This window comes from Python bivittatus, unplaced genomic scaffold (assembly GCF_059951505.1).
Source record: "Python bivittatus isolate LINGU-HERP-01145 unplaced genomic scaffold, Pbiv_v1 ctg000120_np1212, whole genome shotgun sequence".
In the NCBI taxonomy this organism is placed as follows: domain Eukaryota; kingdom Metazoa; phylum Chordata; class Lepidosauria; order Squamata; family Pythonidae; genus Python; species Python bivittatus.
In genome coordinates this window covers 7298183-7321066 of record NW_028277037.1, presented here as the reverse complement: position 1 = coordinate 7321066, position 22884 = coordinate 7298183, and the positions used below count along the sequence as shown (strand labels likewise).

Sequence of the window (22884 nt, the reverse complement as noted above, 5' to 3'; positions counted from 1 at the left end):
TTATGCACCATTGCCCTATTCTTGTTATTAGGGGTTATTTCCATTTTGTCAGCTACGTCTTTCAAATCCAAAGAGGCTGAATAATTTCTGTTTCAAAGAGAGAGAGAGAAAAGCATCATCACAGGAAGGGGTGAGGGAAAAATTCATCTCTTATTTCTTTCTTTCCTTTTATGGATATTAAATTCTCAGGGTCTTGGTGGGAGATTTTATCATAATGCATTTTCACATATTCATGCTAAGTGAATACATATATGGCCTTTATTATGATCAGTGACCAAATTTAATAGTAATATATTAGGTTAGATATGAAATTTATCCAGCCACTACAAAGGCAATGATTGCTACTAGTCAAGTCTCATCAGACGTTTCCACATAGTGATTTCCCTCTGCCTTTGTGAATCTTAAAAAGCCAATGTCTTGTCAGTATATTAAAAAATATGTATTTGCTTGTTTACATTCTCTACTGTAGCGCTCTCTTCTTAAAGACCCTTCTCCTTCAATCTCTTCTGATGATGATTTTCCTGGGGAACTGTACATTTTCTTTCATCTTAGCATTTACTACAGATATTGAGAAATATGATCCCACTTTAAGGACTAGGTAGCAGACATGGTGGTTCTGATGTTAACTGGAATGTGAGCAAATGTCTCATAAGCGTATAGCTGAATATATGATCTTGGGGAGGTAAGAGGTCAGGAAGTAGCACTGTCTAAACCTATATAAATAGTCCAGTCTTCAAAACCTATGTCAGCATAAATTAGCAAAATCTAGAACTCTAAGAGATTGTTACAGATGTATATCCTCAGATGTACCTTGTTTGCACTCAGTCGCAAGTTGTAACTCTGCCAAGGCTATTTATGTACAGTATGACTTTGCCAAATCTACACTAACACTGAATGATAGGAATTGTTCAGGAGTAAAAAAATGTGACCAATTCTTTATGTGCATTAAACACAATTTGGGAGAAGACTATTCCAGCTTTAACTGTGAAGCATTACATTTTCCACTTAGATAAACACATATATACTTTTTACATTTGTTTTAGAAGATAACACTGCATTTTATCTGTAATCAGTTCTTAGAACTACAGACTAGGAATTGGGTGATAATTAAAATCAACTTATTTAATCAAAAACAGAATCTCCTGCCTTGTCAAGTTCTGACATCGAAGCATTAATTTTCTAATAACTATACCGGCCTGAGTACATAAATATAATTAAATTTCTATTTTTAACATATGAATTCAGATTCATATTGGTCTAATCAAAGATACGTTTTTTAAGTAAAAAACTTATTTAACTTAATTTAATTAATCTAATTTCCTTACCACTCTTAATATCAACCACCAACAGTTAGTTATCTTTTAATCAACTATTTCATAGAGATCACTATTTTGCAGAAGCTTTAGAACCAAAATAGTGACTTGGTTATATATTGTCTTACAGAGTCGAAGAGTTTGAGGTAAGAGGCAATTTAAGTGCTAATGAAATTAAGGCTGCCATCCTTGAACCATTTTCTTGTAGATGGGCCCCACTGAGCAACAAAATTTACCTTCAAACACACATCTCTAGGGTTGGTTTTTACAAGTTATATAATCTGTAGTTTTAGACTGCAATTATAAACACATTTATTCCAAAAGCAGCCAGATCAGGAGAATATGACTTTACAAAAGATTGCATTGCAGAAGTGAAAAGACGGGAACACCTGCAAAATTTCAGTTCACTTTACAAGGATCATATGCTAAGAATCATTTTTCACATTGCTGAAAATAATTCTGTCTTCCATTGCTGAAAGGCAGTGTGTACTGAGAGAATGTGTATCTCTCAGAAAAAATTATTAAGAGGAAAAAGAGCTGCAATTTGCTCCTGGAGGTAAGGCAGAATACAGATTTAATGAATGAAGAAATGAATGAATGAGGAGGATCTTTCTTCAAGCTTTACCAGAAAATAGCCCTTGTCCTAAAATATACCTAGCATTTCTACAGTGCATGAAACAGCAAACTATGTACTATATTATGCTACCTATCCATGAGGGAGAAGATGTGTATTCACACTCTCCTGAGATTCTTGAGAACTAGAATTTGTAATTCATAGTTGCAAAAATTCCACCTTTATAACTTGTAAAAGTAAGCAGAGGAATAAAAGGGAAACTCATTTCTAAGACTACAGGCAACTGGTTTGGCCAAAACCCTCTTTGCTAGAAGTAAATTGAGCCAGAATACCAGCATGAAAACAAATGCATATAAAATTGCAATTATAGTCAATTCTTTTAATTGAAACAATCACTATATTTTAAACAGTACTATTTTATCTGTGCTAGAAGATATCTACTAGGACAGAGAAAAAGATTTCGATAGCAGCAAGCCAACTTTGAGTGAGAAGGCAAAGCAGGGTTGCGTGTGGTTCATACTTGGATGGGAGATTGCCATGAAATCTCCAAGAAAGTTGATAAAAACATCCTGGAAAAAAAACAGTGGCAAACATTTTTGTATTGCTGCCAAGATAACTGTATTAACATGTCCATGAAGTCACTAGGAGGCAAGCTTGACTTGAAGGAAGTTTTACTTTGTTATGTAAAATTATCAAGGCTATCTTATCAGTTGGGCTGTCAAATGAGCTAATAGTGTTGTATTTCACCCAGCAGGCAGGATTGTAACCTAGTAAGCAAGGTCTCAAGAATCCACAAACTCCTGATAAGTAATCTGAAAAAAGACAGGAAGCCATAATAGAGAATTCTAGTGATCATAGTATTTCAGCAAACCTTATAGATAAAAACAATATCCAGACTCTTTTGATCCTTTCTCATTCCTACCTTATCTAATGGGATGAGTGGAATGACTTGTTTCAACCTGTCCTTTGCTTTTGTAATGGTCAGATTTGCTCTTGTATTGTTTTTCGCTGACTGGGTGTGAACTCCCATGTGGAGTTCCCTCAGGCAAAAGCTTGCTATGAGTTCAGTAACACAATGTGTTCAACAAAGTCCTCTTCCAAAGGTGTAGGAAGAAGGGATTTAGCACATGATTTGGCCAATTCCCACCCTCCTACTTCTTCCTTAAGTAAGGAAAGCTACCGTGCTTGGTCACTTCCAGTGTTTGGTTGATGGAACAGACTCAACCACAGAGGTGGGCTTTATTTTTTTGCATTTGCTGCTCATGTATTGCTTCCTTTGCTGCTAGCTTTTTCATTGTACTTGGGAGAGAAAAGTTGGGGGATCTGAGATCTGTTCAAGCTTGCAGCCCCCCTTTTATTTGCTGAGATAAGAGTAGAGTCCTGTCCTGGTGAGTTTCGGGACAGTTTTTACAGCTACGAAAACTTGACTTTTTAAAGACAAGTCTGGTATGAGTTGAGAGCTCACCCTGGGCTGTTTGGGCTGTTTATGGTTCCTCAGTGGCCCCAGTCTTTGTAATCTATTGTTTTTATTACTGTTTTGTTAGTTCTGTTATTTTGTTCTATACAGTCCTGCTGGATAAGATGCATAAATGAATGAATGAATGTTGTACAAGCAAATGTTATTTAAAGCTAGGATGAACATATCCATATTTATATAAAAAAAAGCCTTCCATTGGGAGAGTTAGTTAAATGCATCCTCTCTCTGAAAGCCTATTTATTCACTTTAGGATGATAAGGAACCATAAAAGAACAGAGTTCTGGAGCATTATCACCAACTGGAACGAAACACCTTACATCCATTTGCATCTATTTTACTTCAAGGGACTGGTAGCATCCTCCCCAATGAATATTCCTGTTTTTATAGTTTTAAAAAAAATACCGGAATCACGAGCAAAGCCTGTGACAGGCACTGAACGCTCAGAATATTTTTAGATTACTTAATCCTTGTGATTGTTTGATTGCAAAATGGGGTGCAGTTTAGTTTTGGAATATACCTGCACCACATTTCAAAAACAATAATTCAGGAAGCAATTTGGGTGAGCGAAATAATGAAAATCCTTCTACCCTAAGTGCAGTGTTTACTAGTACAGGCAAGAGGCAGACTGTGTGCAAAATTCTTCACCATTTTGCAAAACCAATTTTAGGAGAAGTGATTTGAGAAGAGGAGTTGGCATGATGTGAGCGATGCAGAATAAAACAGCAATTAAAAATGGAATAATCTGGCAAAGGGGGAAAAAGATGATAAGAAAGACTGTAGTAAAACATCGAAAAATGTTTTAATCAAATGAAGAGACACTCTTCCAAGAACCTTTCCAGAAGAGATAATTAAAATCTTCCATATCTCAAAATGTGAAACTCAGTCTTGACAATTATGTCTTTTTTTCTGTGATGACTGAAAACTAAAAAGAGTACACTAAAAATGTTCCTTTCCAAGATGGGAGGTTGTAGGGGGCAGACACAAATGACAAAAGCAGTATTGCACCATAAGTTCCACCTTTTTGTATGTGTGTTGAGATGATGCATGAACGGGGTGAAGCTTGCACTGAAATGCTGCAATCCTGCTTTTATCCTTTTGACAAAAAGAATCCAGAAGAAACTCCTGTTAGGCAGGTCTGACCTGGGCAGCAATTTTAAGATCAGCCAAAGTCTAATCTTTTAAGATGAATATAAATATAAGCGATGAGGATGTTTTCCCCCTTTTAGTAAAAGCCAAAAGATGTAATAATATTTGTAAAAGCTCAAGAGACAAAATTGTGTAAAGAGCTCATGAGCTGGAAAGGATAAGCTAACACAGAGATTAAATGCCTATATATATATATATTAGCCCTGCAACATTACAGAGAATATATATATATATTATATATATATTAGCCCTGCAACATTACAGAGAAAGAAACATTTAAACCTTTTACTGAAGACTTATTTTTAAACAGTGGAATATGGTACAAATGGGGATTTCCTTTCAAATTAATTATGTTGAAGCCACAAGGAAGAGAGGCTAAATCAACCCTTTGTGAGACAAAGTTCTAACAAATTTAAGGAATACTCACTTAATGATTAACAGAAGATGACACTGGACACTGGCAGACTTGTATGACTCTCCAAGAAGAAAATTAAGACAAAAGGACAATTTGTAGTTGGGGAAGTATAGAAACATTGAATGTTATAGAATAAGTGTTCAATGTTATTAGGAGATAAATGAGAAAAAATAAAGTGCTAAGTATTTTATTTTATTATTATTTTATTACTATTGTTATTTTAATTAATTTTAATATAGGAATATGATTGGCAGGGAAGAGGAAAGAGGTCAACGTAGCATCCTGCCCCCATATTAGATAAACAATGATTTATTTAACCCTTTGTGATTGTTCACAATTGGTCTAAAAGAGTTTGGGAGAGCTTGAATGGGTACCTGAGAGTAAAATGGATAGGTTGGGGAAATGGGGAGAGTAGGGGAAAAAAGGGATAACTAAATCAGAAAATAATTCCCACCACTTCTATTCATTTAATTATTAAATTATTTGTTTACATAATAGATGTGTTTTCACAGTTGCACTTACATTTCTGGTAACCAAGACAGGAAGGACAGAAGCCCAGTACACAATTGGGCGATCAACAGACAGTAGTTTTTCAAAGTGCCAGGAGGTTGGGAGCACCAATAAAAAGAGCTAAAAACTAGCAAGTATTAAAGATCTTTCAACCCATTTGTAGTTATGTTAAAGGGAACACATAAGTTTAAAAGGATCAAAGACAAATAGATTAGAAGACCATTTTTTCCAGAAGACATTAATAAGTCAAGAGGTGTGGCCCTTTTATTTAAGACTAATATAAACTTTAAGGCTGAAAAGATTCTGAAAGAAAAGGAGAGAAGGCTTATTTTCATTAAAGGCAAATTTGATAATAAAACTATAGCACTGGCTTCTATGTATGCACCAAATGAGAATCAAATTGGATTCATCCAGAAAGTTGTGAAAGCTTTGAGTAGGTTTGGCTGGGGAAATGTGATTCTAGGGTTATATTTATGCAGGTAATACCTGGGGATAAAATAATTTTTCATGAAAATAAAAGGCAAGTGTTAGCATTTAAAAGCTGCAGAAATTAATGCAAATATATGGGCTTTGGGGAACTATGAATCCCTTAATGAAAGGATATACATATTACTCAGGCAGGCATCAATCTCATTCAAGGATAGATTATATTTGGGTTTCAAAAACTTCCTTGAACTGCAACAAGCAGACATTGTGCTAATATGCATTTCAGATCACACTCCAGTGATTTTCGGGTTTAGCTTAAATGAATGCATCCCATTTTCCTATTTTTGGCATTTTAATTCCAGATTGCTTTACAGTCTACAAGTGAAACAAATTTAGCTTGAGTTTTGACCATTTTTTTAATGAAAACGCTGGGGAGCAAACATTGTCTAAACAAGATTGGGCACCATGAAGGCATGAAGAGGAAAATGTATAAACAAAATGAGCAGGATTAAAAAGAAATCTAGACAGGCAATGAATTTGTTACATTCAGAATTTAAGTTTATATGGGTTGAATGTATGGTCAAGAAATATATACAAACCATTAGAAAGGAAAATAAAAGAGCTGGATTTTTCAGAAATTGACAAAATTTCAACTCAACTTTTATTTTTGAACCAACATATTATGAATTTCATTTATAAGAACACAAGATTATTGGCAAATAAACTCAGAAAAGCAAAAGAATGATTTGTAAAAGCAATAAAAGGATATTCAAGGTTATGTTACTATTAATACTAAAGATATTAATAACATGGTTGTTACAGTTTTTCCAAGGATTGTACACCTGAATGAACCCAGCGATAAAAAAAAAATAGCTAGTACTTAGATAAATTGAAACTTCTGGAATTATCTTGAAGAGATGCCCAGTGTTTGGATTCCCTGCTCTCAGAATTAGACATTATTGAGATTTTCAAAAGTATTATAAATGTAAAGTCCTTGGATCCAGCTGGTTTATAAATAGTCTAAATATATTTCTGCAACTAAATGTTTATTAATAAACAATGAATAGCATCAAGGAGATCTCCTTCTACCATCCTGGTGCAGTTAGAAAATTTAGGCAAAAATCTGCTGGATTTCACAAACTATTTCTTTTCTTAACATAAAATATATACCAAATTACTGAAAAATTAGCTTAGTCATAGGAAAAGTTAAATCTACCTGTCCTATCAGATCTGGCAGAAGAGGCATGTTACTAGTCCCGTACATTAAAGAGTGCCATCTGGTAGGATCCAGGGGGAGGGTCTTTTCTGTCATAGCACCTGCCTTGTAGATCATCATCCCCCTGGAGATCAGGTTGGCCTTGGCCCTGTTGTCCTTTCAGAAGGCCCTGAAGACATGGCTGCGTTACTGGGATTGGTGATCAGATTGACTGTTGTAGCCTATGAATTAGTTTTATTGAAATATTTGTATTTATTTGTACTGACAGTGTTTTTTTTTTTTTAAATCTTGGCTGCCTATTGCCTCTTTATTTTGGGGGGTGTTTGCTGGTTTCTTATTGTTGTTAGCTGCCCTGAGTCAATTCTTTGAGATGGACTTCCATACAAATTGAATGAACGAATGGATGAATAAAATAAAAATATTTATTCTACAGAGAAATCAGATGAATCATGTTTTTATCTGATCTGGAAAGATTATACGTATTATGTTAATAATAGAATAATAGCTCTAATATTGATTCATACCATTTTGCCAAATTAGATTATGTGTCATCAAGTTGGTGCCAACTCTTAATGACCACATAAATAGATTTTCTCCATGATGATCTGTCCCTAACCTGGTCTTTCAGGTCTTCAAATGATGCACTCATTCCCACTGTAACTGAGTCCATCCATCTTGCTGCTGGTCAACCTCTTCTTTTCTTTACTTCCACCTTTCCTAGCATTACAGCTTTCTCCAGAAAGTTCAATCTTCGCATAGCGTGTCTAAAGTAGGATAATTTGAGCATGATTATTTATGCCTTGAGTGAGAATTCTGAGTTGATTGTTCGATGATACATTTGTTTGTTTTCTTGGCTATCCATGGTATTCTAAGGAGATTTCTCCAACACCAAAGTTCAAAAGCATCCTCTTTTATCCTGCTTCTTCAAGGTCCAATCTAACATAAAGCTTGTGATTTAATAGGAAGCAAAAACCCATAAATTATGGGTATCTTGTGATTTATTAGATGTGAATGAATTCTGAAATATGCTGTTGCTGAATGTAAAGAAAAATCTAAATAATGTGATTTTTTTAAAAAAATGCCAATATTTGAAATGCTTTATTTTTTCTCCAGATTTTTCTGTAAAAATATTTATTCATTTCATGAAAAATTGTATCATCATGATAGTTTGCTGATTTTCCAGAAATAGTTCAAATACATACTGCGATCAACATCAATCTGTCAGGAATTATTAATGAAACAATTGGATAAGATGTCACTTGAGTATGTATTTTTAGTTATATGAAGCAAACACTGAACAGAAGGTTTTAACAGGGAAATTAGACTGTAAATAATTTGTTACTTTGCCCTTCCATCTACACAGGAAGGTATACTTTTGGATTTTAAAAGAAATCTATATAAAGCTATGTTTTATATCTATGTCACAATGAGAATATCTCTTCTTTAATGCAATATTATTTTATTTCTGTTATACTGCTATGCTGTTACAAATACTATGTATACAATATTCTGCTTCGGATGACCAAGAAAGATATTACTATGAATATTACATGCTATGCAGATTTTTAAAAAATATATATATTCAAACACAGCCAATCTCATGTGCTATAAAATATTGGTTTTGGTTGTATGGCATGCATGAAGTCAACATCCGTCCTCTACTCCTTTAGCAAGGACCTACTTTAAAGGATAACACTGCATCTGTGTCCCATATTGGAAATAACATTTTAATGTTGTAGGCTTATTTTAATGTTTGAAATCCTCATGTTATTTTAAGGAAGTTTTTATTCTTTCTCGTGTTATTTTAAGGAAGTTTTTATTCTTGGAAGCAGCCCTGGATGTCATAAGGTGGTAGGGCAGGAGATAAATCTATATCAACAAATACAAATTATTCTCTTACTGCAGATGAAAACAAATATTCATTTCCAGTTCAAATATTCTGGGTGGTGTTGTAACAGCTGCTGATTAAAGGAGCATCTCTCACCTCTTTTGCATGCAAAACCTGTAACGCACATTTCCCATGTTGTATGTAAAAGAAACGTCAATGTCTCTGTATGTGTAATGAATATAATTTTTTAGATATCTGCATTCCCTTCTGAATGTGACACAATTCTCATTCATGCTAACACTAATTAACTTAATCATATATACATAAATATCTCCCCCATATCTGGCCTTTAAATGTATTAAAAAAAATATTACGTCAGTTTAGTATGAACTTCTCCAACATACAGTTGGAGACTATTCCACAGCATCTGTTGGATGCTATTCCAATAATACTAGCCCTAAAGATAAAAGCATCCACTAATTCTATAGCTTTGTATGAAATATTAACAAAAAATGCTAACATGAAAGCAATATTATATGTAGGTAAACGACAGAAAGAAATATTAGCGATAAAAAGTGGCAGTTTTGCTTTGACTGCAATTAACTCAACTTTTGTTGTTTCAGTATAACATCTTGTAACTATTATTCTTGCTCATCCTAAGTTGGTAGCCTCATGACATTTCCTATGGGAGGAAGGGAAGAATGAATGAATGAATGAATGAATGAATGAATGGGAGGGAGGGAGGGAGGGAGGGAGGGAGGGAACATATTGCTCTATGAAGATGACAAATCTGTAGAAGATACTAATGCAAGTTATAGGATACTAAGATTTGAATAATTCACCTGTGCAACACCTGATATGCTAATAGGTGCAGTTCAAGATGCTAGTTATCACCTTTAAGCTTGGGGCCAGGTTACTTGTGGGACTATCTCCAAGGGTTTTTGACATGCTCCAAATTATCTTGAGGGACCAAGGAGACATGCCTTTTCTGTTGCAGCACTTGAGCTGTGGAATAGCCTCGCCCTGACCCTCTTCACTTTCTGGAATGCTGTTAAAACCTGGCTTTCCCCCCAGGCATTAGGGTCAGGATGTTAAGGGGAGCCCAAAATACGTATATTTGTTTTAATAAAATTGTTAAGTAGTGCCTTTGTTATCTTTTCTTGATTGGATTGTTTTAACTGAATATGGTTTTTTATATTGTTTTTTCTGTATGGATTGTTCCCCCAACAGCGTTTTGTATTTAAGATGGGTGGCCATATAAATTTTCTAAATAAATAAATATGGAAATATGCACCTATGGGCACATACATATATATGCACAATATGATATAGAATGTGATTGACTATATAGATCAGACTGCTGGAAAAATGTGCACAAACCAATATTTTAAATGCATCACCCTAATATTTCCAGAATTTCCCAGAACTTAAACTGGATAGAAGCTGATTTTCTTGATATTCTGAGAGAATATCAGTAAGTATTTACAGTATCTTAAATTTAATAATAGAAAAGGGTAATTAAAAGTTATGAGCTAAATGGAAGGGCAGTAATAAAGGACACATTTGATCAAGGTGACAGAAGTTGCCATTTCTTTAATATATATTCTGTTTTTGATTTCTTAGAAAGCTGTGCGACTTTCCATTTCTCATTTAAGTCCATCTTTTAAAGAAACATTTCAATTCATAATTAAAAATAAAAATAAGCACAAAAACTATATAAATATAGACAGACACATACAGATACAGATACACTTACATATATTTGTATATATTTATAAAATAGTTCTTTTTGTAGTAAGATGTAATGAAAATGCAATTTAACACACACAGAAAAAGGTAAAAAAATGAATTTAATGTGAAGGGATATGTTGTATTTCCTTCACAAGCTAGGAAAACCAAGATTTGAAAGATGAAAGTAAATAATAAGGCATCATTTTTAAATTCAGTTCATTTCCTTTTTATTGCAGTTAAAGTTGTGAAGCATTTTCCCCTGAGGTGTATGGAGGAAAATGGAAGAATGAAATGTAGTACCTATTTTCAAACCTTTGGGTAAAAATATTTTATCCCAAATTCATCCATGATGAATTTATAGAATTGTCTTGAATTGTGTTCAATGTTGCTTGTTCTTGTTGTGGCAATACATCTGGAAATAAATTAATATCAATACTGGACTGCATACTAATTCATGGACAGAACTGGCTGAAAAGTTATTTGGAAGATAGCAAATGAATTTGTCTGCAAGGTAGTTCAGGTGAAGCACAATTTTATTCACTACAACCTTTTTGCAATGCTTATATCTTCAATTTCAATACATGAGAAAAACATGGGAAAGATGAAAACTTAGATGTCTCAGCTTGCTTTTGAAAAGTGAGCCTTTTCAAAATTCAAAAATGTCCACCAAATGAAAATTGAAGTATTTGGTTATAAATCCATGATAGAACCATTCTATCTATGTTGCTTGAGGAAACCTTCCCCATCATATTTCAGATCCAATAGTTTTGGAAACATGTTCCCTTGGAAAGTTATCATACCTCTGCATGAAACAAAAGTCTTTTGTGAGCCCCCAAATCCATGCCAGGAGCAGCCCCCCGTTCCCCCAATCTTGGAGTTGAACTGTTCTTCAGAAAATTTACAACACTGATGGCTACATTCAACAAATCATGCAGAGCATCTGGAAATGTTTTAGTAGCCAATGCTTGTCAGTATACGCTGCAGAGAGTCACCATTATGGCTTAATTCTTTTCTTCTACCAATGTAACAAATCCAGAGTGAGAGACCAAAAATGCCGGAGCACCATCTACGCACACTTTCCCATGAAAATCTGTTTTCTTCAAAATAAAAATAAAAACTTTTTTTTTAACTTCAGAAGTCTTTGATATGGTTCTTAAGTCCTTTTTTGGGGGTGCAGGGACAGCTCTTTCATCACGCTTCCATCATTAATGAATTGAATGAAGACAGAGAACTAGCAATATTATGCTACATCAATGTTATTGTTGTAGGTATTGGTGGATAAAGGAGTAAAATCTTCTGCCAGGTCATTAATCCAAACATTCATAGAATTCTTGGAAAGTGAAAATTCAGAGTTTTTTCCCCCCTTGCTTTTGGCACCTAGTAAAGTATCAGCTGCTTTCAGCAGGAAAAGCTTTAAAAGAAAATATAAGCTTTATATTTTGTACTTCCTTGGCTTTAGCAATGAGCAATGACAGTTTCTAAAACTGATTCTACCACTTTGGCTGGAGCTTAATGAAAACTCCCACAGCTCTTCAACTTTATGTGTTTCAGATTTTAGAATTTAGCAGCAAGAAATTCCTCTGGTTTGTCTTTCAAGGTGCTGTGGTTTGTAGTTAAGGGCCACTCAAGATGGCTAGGTTTCATGGCCTCATTGCTAAGAACCGAAGGGGCATACTACACACTGGGGATGGTGAATCCTGTTTTTTCCATGATGGTGAAGCTATGGTTAACATACTCCTCAATGAACTTCCTTTCTTGCCATATTATATTGAGAGATAGAGACATGGAGATACAGATAGGTATTTTTCATATTTCACAAATACATTTAAGAGATGCTGTCTAATTTACAGGCACCAGTACTGCCATTTATACATATGCAAACTGATTTATACACTGCTATTAGTCCCTGGACATAACTGAGCAGCCCTAATCATTCTCAAATATTCATAAGGATACTATAAAAATCAAGACTGTTCTATATAACTTTCTCCAATGTGCTGTACACACACATTAAAAAGGAAAAAAGAAAGAGAAGAGAAGAGGAGGAGAAAAACATTTACAATTCATGGTATAACTTTTCTGTAGCAGATCCAGGCTTTGGAATCTATTTTCCAAAACAATTTATCTATCTAATAAATTACTATTCCCCTGCTGTTATTATAGTGTTACTTTATTTTTGCTTTATATTTGCTGAGTATTTTGTTTAAGTGGATAAAGATAAAAAATGAGATGCTACAAGAAAATGGGTTGGCCCAGGAATACACCATTTTAGACTACTCACTACACAGCCAACTTGACCCACGTCAAACCCTACATTCAGGTCATAATTTTCACAGCGATATTTTTATAGTTGGTTTGCGTCCCAGTTATAGAGAAACTGCAGAAAGATAATTCCTCAGAACTGTGGTAGCAAGGGTTGGTATTTCTGTGCATGCATTTATACCATCAGGAAAAAGGGGGTTAGGATACAAAATTTCAGAAACCGAATAAGCAAAACTCCAGCCGTCAGTTATTGGTGAATTAATTAAAGGAGAATCTCTGTGAATTGCTTAAACTTTCTCCCAGATTGCTTAACTGAAAAGCTAACAGCTCTTTCACCAGATAAGGCTAAAATCTGCTCTTTGTTTGTCAGGTTTTAAATATTCCCCTTTCTTTATCAGCTTTCAAGAGTTCTCTTAAACAAGCAGTTTAAGTCCTTCATTGTTGCTTCAGACTTGTGTAATAGCATTCCTCTTCCTTTGTAAGTAGGTTCAATTAATTTTAATTCCTCAGGATAGTTTCTAATTAAATTTAATCTGTAGTAATTGTTTATAAATGACTTATAGATGTGAGCATTCATATATTCATGCCAGCAGGATAATGATAAAATCTGTAACTAATTTTATAATATGGATTATATCAGATATCATCCAGTTGGAGAATATTCTTTAATATAGGGCATCTATGTGATATGTGTGCGCCTGTTTTACACGCAACCAGTTTCTGCATATATTCTTTGCCGGTTTGACCATGAGATCTGCTTGATCAGTCCACAAGTGAAAAATCACATTTAAATATGCAATAGGAAACAACTTGTAGTGTACTATGATCAAACGTTATGTAAGACAAAAAGATATAAATACGCACATTTTCATGTACATAGAGAGTATAGGTAGCATTTCACGTGAGTGTTTAATGTCCTAAAACATAAGGGAAGGAGAATTTATAATGCTACATTTTGCCTTTATAGCTCATTATGTTTATATTTTTTACTTACCGTGTTTAGGAAGATAACTGTCTTCTGTTTCATAACACAGTGATATGGCATATTTTAAAACATTTACACACATTATTGTAATTGTATAGACTTTCTAGACTTACCTCCTCTATGGATAAACAAAGAAGTCTCACTTCCAACTGGACATTCTTTAAGTATATCCACTACTTCTGCATGGCTCAGGTTCTGTACATTCTGCTGGTTGATCTCAACAATGAGGTCACCTTCACATAAACCAGGGCACCCCTGAACATCTAAAATCTGCTTCACTCTCTGTCCTGTTGGACTGTCTGCTATAGTGAAGCCAAAGCCCTGGGCCCCTTTCACAATGGTTAAGGTCATGAGTTCAGCTTGAGTGGCCCCTGAAGAAGCCATTGAGACATTATCATCATGAATGGGTGGTGGGAATGTGCTATCAAGCTGACTGTCTGCTGGAATGGAGTGCAACGAATGTGGTGGCCGATCTGTTACATCTGGAACAGACTGAGAAGTTCTAGAAATGTATTCCAAATAAGTTTCATAGTTATGTCTTCCGTTTACTACTACTGGAGGTCTCTCCATAACTGTGAGTGGTGGCACCATGCTGTTGGCAGGATCTTCAGGATCAAAGGGCAGAGGATATCCACGACATAGCACCAGGTTGACACTCTGACCAATGGGAACAGACTGGAAGAGTTTGACTACGTCTGCATGAGTATGTCCAAGGACACAAACTTCATTAATGTAGACAATGACATCACCTAGAAAGAAAAAAAAAAGTAACATGAGATATATTCATCTTGTCTTGAATTTAATGAATATATTTGGAATATCCAAGAGAGATAGCAACTATGCTGCAGCTACTGAGACAATTGCTTAAAATGAAAGGAGGTATAGTATATCTGCCTGCAAAAATAATGTTGGTAGTGCTATGTGCTAAAGATTTTATTCCAAGTTTATAGATATTTCCAAATCAAAAACTATATTGCATGGAAAGAATACAATGAACAGAAAATGTTGTAATTCCTTTGTATACACAGAGTTGCAGATTTAGCTTTCCCCATAACTGCAAACCAAATCCTCAGTTTTGTTATGGAAACTAATATTTAAACGCTTCTTCTAAAGATGCACATGAAATAGGAGTCCTCGTTATTTTATATGTGACCTAATGTATATTCACAACAAAGTTTCTATCATTTTTGTTCTCAGTAAAAATGCAATGTACACCTGTCAAAAAACACACTTATATGTAGTGCTTACAGTGATTGCCCTCTGATTGCTACACATATTTACCACCTTCTAGCTAACACCCTGGAGCATACCTCAAGAATCACCATCTATGGCTAAGCTGCAGAGACAACTGCATTTGTTATGGCTTATCAGAAACAGACTTACACATTAAGGATCTGTAATAGGTGTTTTTTTAGACAATAAAATTACCTACACGATAAGGTGAAGACGCAGATCAATAAGGCCAGCCTTGTACCCAAGAATAATCTGCTCCAGGATTGACCCAGAAAAGAAAGTGACAGACCATGACTTATTATCTGCAGCTCCTTTAAAACAACACCATTGTATTATCAGCAATCTACTGACCTCTGAACTACCTTGAGCTATAGAGGCTTGGCTACTGACAGCTTCCTGATCTAAAACAATGACTTAGCAGCAACAAGAAACCAAATCACTGAGACAAATGCACAGGAATCAAAGCATGTGAGAAACTCCAGACACAGCATCAAGAAAGATTATGGAATACAAGACTTAATAATGTTTGTTAAAACTTGAGAGGTTTATCCCACTGCTTATTCTCCAATGTATAACACATGTCAATCATGTCCATTTGCCTAGCACAAGCAGTTCAGTCTCTACATTAATGAAGAAGTGACAAAAATTTGGCAGCAAAAATGGGAACCCTTGGAGAAACAAGTAGAACATTTCAATTTGTCTAAACCTTGCCATTTCAAACAGAGAACTGTCAAAAGATGATTCCAGTGTGACACCACTGCATTAGAATTTATTGAAATATCTGATTCCATTGTTGAAAGATAGGAACTTCCAAACTCATTACAAGTGCACATTTATTTAGGAATGTGTATTTATTTAGTATGCTGTAGATCACCTTTCCCTCTAAATTAAAAGAGCATGTGAAGGAGTTGTGGACTACTTGGCTCACTTTTGCCAGTGTCCCTGATAGCCACATTTCAACAACTGAGTTATTCAACACTCATGAAAAGGCAGTTTCCAATCTAGTTCAGTTCCCTCCTTGCATGAAAGATGTCTTTGTGTTGGGGTGTGCAACAAATGCAAAGATGGTAAGGATGAGCAGTGTCCATAACTCTTGACCACATAGGATGACTGTGTAAATCAGCTCACCTTAACAGATTTCTTTTTTGACAAATATTTTTATTAAAAGTTTTAACTACAATAATAAAAGATAATACAAACTAAAAAGAAGAATAGAAAGAAGAAAAGGTGCAAGAAAGCAAAAAAGAAAGGATAGAGAAGAGAAAAAAACCCTAAGAAAATGACTTCCCACCATCATCAAGACAAGTATAAACAGTTTCACTATCTTTTCACCTCCTCTTAGTTAACAAATATAAAACTCTTCATCCCATAACTCAACTCTTAACTATAGGCAAGCCCAATAAACATTTTTTCCAATCCAGGTGTCAGCAAAAAGTCCAGAGTCCTAAAATAATCTCATTAGTTAACAAATATAAAACTCATCATTCCATCTCAAGTCTTAACTGTAAGCAAATCCAATATACATCTTTTGCAATCCAGATATCAGTAAGTCCAGAAAGAACTCCCCAAAATAACAACATATCCCATTTTAACCCTGATCAAACAAGCCAACTTTATATTCCTTGTTTTTACATAAAAGAATCTTGCTCTTTAATTCATTTGAGTGAACATTATCCCTTGTCTTGAATTTTTTCAAAATTTAACAAGCCTCTTCTGTAAGGAAGAAATTATTCCAATTACTCTCTTGAATTGGCATTTTTGTTTCCTTCTTAATTCTTAGAGCCTCATCCTTTTGTTTTGTTTTGTTTTTGTATATCCGGTGATAAATTCTTGTTCATGTTATTCTCCATAATCATGTCATCTTCTGGTGTAACAGCTTCTGGGAACAGGGTGTTCATAAAAACACACAACACAGCTGATTGTGTTGATTCAAAGTCCTATTGCCATTCCTCAACAATATCTCTGAACATCATTATAAGTTGCTTATCTTGTTATATCTCCAATATCAAAAACAATTTTTCTTTCCCGCAAAAATGCATTCATTCTTTAAAATTAATTTCAAAGTCTTAATATTCAAAATCAAATATTCCAACTTTTCTGAGTCCTTAATCCATTTAAAACTCTCTATAGCCAAAACCTTGTCTTGCTTTTTGCTGTTTATTTTGAATTCTTAAAGCTTATAAAGATACAGGTTCATTTTCTTATATTAAGGATTGAAGGCACTCAGCCAGTGTTTCCATCCTTGTCATTTTGAAGGCATCTAACTTTAGAAAAAAAGTATGGCCGCCTATCTTAAATACAACTCTGGGCAGCTCACAGCAATAAAACCAATAACTGTAAAACCATAAACCATAAAAACAAAAAACAAAAACCCAGTGCCTCAGTCATCCCCTTGGGATGCCCTACAATCAGCTCCAAATATCCTCAACACCTGTCTCAGTGCCCGGGTAAAGAGCCAGGTCTTGATGGCTTTCCAAAAGGCTAAAAAGGTAGGGACCTGCTGAATCACCAGGAGGAGAATGTTCTGTAATGTAGGGGCAGCCACGGAAAAGGCACACTTCCGTGGTCCCACTAGATGGCAAGATTTCACGAAAGGGATTTGGAGTATGCCTACCGTATCCGATCTGGCAGGACAGGCAGATACTCTCTGCCTGAGAGGGACTGACCTGCAAATAACCTGGTCCCATGCCATGTAGGGCTTTAAAGGTGATAGCCAGCACCTTGAATTGCACCCAGAAGGAAACTGGGAGCCAGTGCAGTTTGCGCAACAGAGGAGGTGTAATGTGGGCAAACCTAGGAATACCCAGTACTATGTGTGCTGCTGTGTTCTGGACCAGTTGTAGCTTCTGAGTGGTCTTCAAGGGTAGCCCCATGTAAAGCACATTGTAGTAACCCAAAAGGATGGCTGTTTGGGAGTTGAAATCCACACTTCTTAAAGTTGCTGAGGTTGAGAAGCACTTATCTAGGTTACATTTTCTCTATCTTACTAAAAAGTGTGATATGAAAGTTCAGTTGTCCAAGATGGGTGGCAAAACTTAGTAGCTATGGGCCTATCTGCTATTAGCTGTGGCATCTGAAAAATTGTGACTTTGAAGGTCAGAGGAATAAGTAACAAAGAGTGTAAGTTAAGGAATGAAATCAATGAAAAAAATAGATACGTTGCGTGTCTGTGAAAGTAAGACAAAGGGGAAGAGTGTAATAGAGCTAAATGATTGTATGGAGTGGAGTTGATGGATACAGGCAGGGAAGTGAAGGTGTAAGTTTAATTATGATCAAAAGGCTAAAATTTATGTCAGAGAGTATCAGTTAGTGCCATCTAGGTTGTTCTGAGTGCCTATGAAAGTAAAAGAGGAGAGCCTTCTGTGCTGTTGCCCCCACCCTTTGGAATATTATCCTACCCTCCCGGCTTTCTGGAAAGGATGAAAGACCTGGCTCTACCAGCTTGTGTGGGGTGACAACAATCTTACCCAATCCTGGGGGTGGCTGGCACCTTGATGACGTTCCCTGAGTGACTGCCAATTTTAACATCTATCCTTGGGTCTGTTTATTTTCTATTTATTTAAGAATATTGTATAGTATAATTTTAATTGATTTTAACTGCTTTGTAAACCCCGTAGAGTTGTTTCAGTGAGATGGGTGGTGACAAATTTGATAAATAAATAAATAAATAAATAAATAAATAAATAAATAAATAAATACCATTGCTATGTTATATTTTTAGATGTGCAAATGGCCCAGAAGAACCACAAAGTGTGCACTGAAAAATATATTTTAAATTTAAAAAAAAAAGGGAGGAGGATTAATTATGAAACCTTTCAATTCTCATGGTGTCAAAGAACAGTAGTCTCAAAGATGGGGTACAAGACAATCCACTGAGGTGCAGGAAGAAATTATTAGAATATTTATATTGATTTTTATTTAAAAAACAAGAAATCATGCTATACTAATACTAATATAGTATTAACTGACACTAATACCTAACAGTGTTTTAAACACACCCACGTTTGTTTGTGCACATTATATTATTCCAGTAGTACATATGCATAAAATATAAATAAGTAAACATATATTGGATGACTGTCAGAATACTGGTGAGAAAAAGTTACACTGCTGGATGGTTTGCTAAGATCAGAAACTGTTTAGTAAGAGGAAAAGTGTCTTTTCCCCATTAACTAGGAATTCAGACATGGATTTTACCTTGTATATATGATTATATAACTCACGAACTATAGTATATAATTAATCCACAGAATATCTTCACCTCTAAGACTTATTAAACATCAGGTCATAACATTAAATAACCCTGCCTGACAATCCGATGTCCAATTCAGAAGCAACTGAAGGACTCAAGGATAGATCTTGCAATTTCCAATTAACCAACAGTAATACAAGGGTAGCCAAATACAGCATTCTATTAATTAACCTCTTCTCATACTATACCTTGTTCAGAGAACAAGATGGCGTTTTCTTAGAGCTGCTGATATAAGACAGCAATAACACAGCCCATTTTTGTAAGCAGTTTCTTACGTCTTGAAGAAGGCTGGTGTTCAGCCATGAAAATGGAATGCTAGTTTTGCATTTTTACAACTCTTTCCAAACATGTAGGTAAAATCACTTTTTGACTTGCTTTCTTAAAAACAGTTGCTGAATAAGAATGAAACATAGATAAATTGTGTATGGAGCCACCATTTTTTTAATCTAGCTTTTTAACTAAAGAGACCTGGCATAATTCTACTTGTATCCTGTGTATGTGTTTTAATTAAAAAAGCTAGCTTTTCAAAATTTTTGTGCTAAACCAGCATGCATCCGGTAATTACACAGAAGCAGATGTGGATTAGTTGACGAGGCTATTTACACTTCTATTGTGTTCTGCATACAGTGGTAGGATCTATTTAAATGAAAGCATTTAACTTTTTTTTTCTTTTTTTCATGAAAGGAAGAATAAAATCAATTTTGAGAATCTAAAGACTTTGATTATTTGCTGATGTGATAAATATCAAGCAGCAGTGATGAAAACTGCAAGGAAAGCACAAACGAATGCAAAATGAGAGCAAAAACCAGGCAGAAACTGCACAGATCGGGTCTTATAAGCTTGTACTATGCTAAAATGTGATAAATAAAAATAATACATATTTTCACATCAAGGCTGTTGGAAATAAGAATGGTGTTATGTGATGTGGAAGATATGTCAACCAGTAAGTCAATAAACTTCACTGCATGCAAGGGCCTTTTGCCATCATAAAAACCTAGAGCTTCTCAACTGCATGACAGTGGCTTTGAAGAACAGAGAGAAAAATATCTTCCACGCATTCTCTACTATTTGTGAGTGCTTGAAATTCCACGTGGAGAAAGCTTTCCTCATATGGAAGCATTTTTCTTTTAATGTAAAGAGTGCTGCACATCTGTTCTCCTAAGGATGCCATATATTATATCTCCACCTGAAGCTTCATATGCATTTAGGTAATCATTCTCAGAAGTAGAAAATTATGTCAGCAGGTCTCCCAATACACTCAAGGTGCAGATGACTGGAGTAAGTTACAAATCAGTCACTGTCTCTGGCACTGTCTCTTGCACCTAGAAGACAAGTAGTAACCAGTGTAACAGAGTTGTCACATGGGTGGAATGAAATGCACCCATAACTACTCTTATCCCTGCATTCGGGACCAGCTGAAGTTTCCAAGGGGTCTTCAAGGGCAACCCTATGTAGAGTGGATTACAATAGCGCAAATAAGAGATGACTAAGACAAGAGTGACTGTGAGTAGGACCTCATGATCTGGAAATTTGCATAATTGATATACTCTATCTGTGCAAAACCTACAGAAGAGAGCTTTCCATGAAGGAAATTATTTGATTCCTGTATGAGGAGTTCCTAAATGCACACTGATTGCATGTCCATGCAGCTTTTTTTTTTTTATGTTTATATAGGACCACACAGTGATCTACACACACAAATTGCCAAACCGATGTGACTGTTCTTGGTAGGAATATTTTAAAGTGAACTTAGCTATGGCTTGCATGCATTCTATCAGCCCTACAAGTTAGACCAGACTAAGAAACCAATGGATACAGGTCAGAACAACTTTGATTATGACAGCTACAGTAACAGGACCTTGCAGGTCTGCATGTGTTTCCCTCCTCCCTCATTTTTTTTTTCACGTGCACTAGGGAGGGACTTGTTTGAGACATTTTCTCAAATTAGTGTCTTGACCTGGGCTCAAGGCCCAGTTATCTGACCATTGCCTTGGTAGGGGCTCTTCATCCTGTCCTTCAAGATCCTTCTCTATGACCTCTAAACGTTCATAGGGGATATGTTGGTCATGCTTATTTGTCAAGGTAGAGAAACTGAACTTTTAAATATAGAGACAGTACACATACAGAGACGAATAACAGATATTATAGGCAAACAATTTTGGTAGTGCATGAACACTGTTGGAAATCGAATTCCAGCTTACATAGATCTTGGTGTGATTCAACAAGGTAAATGTTATAGTACTTAAATCTGTAATTTTTATAGAGTGAAAATTAAGGTACAATCTCCCTTTCTTTCCAATATTAAATAAAGAAGACTCTCATATTTAATACAGCTAATGTTAATAGTTCTCTGGGTCTATAGTGCTTATAATAAATAAGAAAAGGCATGCCTTTTGAACACAGTTATACAGTATTTATCATCCCACTTGGTAAGTGTATATTTGGTGATTTAATTCATAGTACAGGCTTGGGAATTAATAAGTATATAAAAGAGTTGGCTTTTAGGCCTACTGTGCAACAAATCTGAATAAAATATGCATATTCAGATTTGTTAATATATCCATGGCTGTAACACTTTTAAAAAAAAATCAAAACAATCATATTTCCATCCAACGCACACCAATTAAAAATAGTTGATTAGTACTTAAAAAGCTCATATTGGCCCAAATTAACAGTATCTCATCAAATACAATTAATTTGCAATGTGTATTAATGTATGAAAAATTATTTTTAAGGTCTCTATATTTTTTTTCATAAAACAATACACACACACATACACACATATATATATACATACACATTCCACTAAAACAGCAACTTTTGCACCATGATTAAAATGCCCCAAATTAGCACAACAAGCCAAGCATCCATCACAGGCCCACAGCACCTATTCTCCAATGCTCTGAATCATGTTCTGAACATGAATCAATTTCCTGTAATTAATAACCCCATTCATTAGTAAGGGTTGGCCACATGCATTAAATTCCACATAAATAAAGCAGTGCGTGTTTTCAGGGGAGGGGGTTCAAATGCTGGGAGGGAGACGAACATGAAGGTTGGAGGGAAGCAACAAGGAAGGACATAGGGAGGGAGGGGCACACCTGTTGGTGGAGATCGAAAGGATGAGAAGATTGCAGCATGTACAGGGAAGCATCAGAGAGATTGAAATAATGCGGGCACAAAAAGGAGAAAAGGGAGACCCAACCGAAAAGCTGGAAGTGCAGCGTCTGAGGTTTTCAGTCTATGACAAAGGTACCTAATGCTTCTGGTGCTAAAGGTTACATTTGGGCTTTTGGTGGGAGATTGACACAAGTTCCTCCATCCTGTTTCTTACAATTCTCCTCTTTCTATCACCACAGTGAGTCTGCAAATTTTAAAGGGCCTTGGAGAGATATACCAAGACTTTGGGGGTGGGCAACAGGTAATCTTGGGTCTCCACCCCTGGTGCTGTATATAGTAGGAACTTCTGATTGTTTTTTCCCCTCACCCCAATATACAGATGTATAAACTTACAAA

The 22884-nt window shown here is 35.4% G+C and overlaps 1 protein-coding gene across 13 annotated transcripts in view; it reads right to left on the bottom strand.

Annotated features, from left to right (window-relative positions):
* Positions 1 to 22884, bottom strand: part of MAGI2 (membrane associated guanylate kinase, WW and PDZ domain containing 2) — a 659127-nt gene that overhangs the window by 106533 nt on the left and 529710 nt on the right. For all 13 annotated transcript variants that reach the window (XM_088134918.1, XM_088134917.1, XM_088134920.1 and 10 more), the window contains one exon: positions 13997 to 14632. In XM_088134918.1, coding sequence (XP_087991044.1) covers positions 13997 to 14632 — 636 coding nt within the window. The remainder of the gene's footprint in view (positions 1 to 13996; positions 14633 to 22884) is intronic.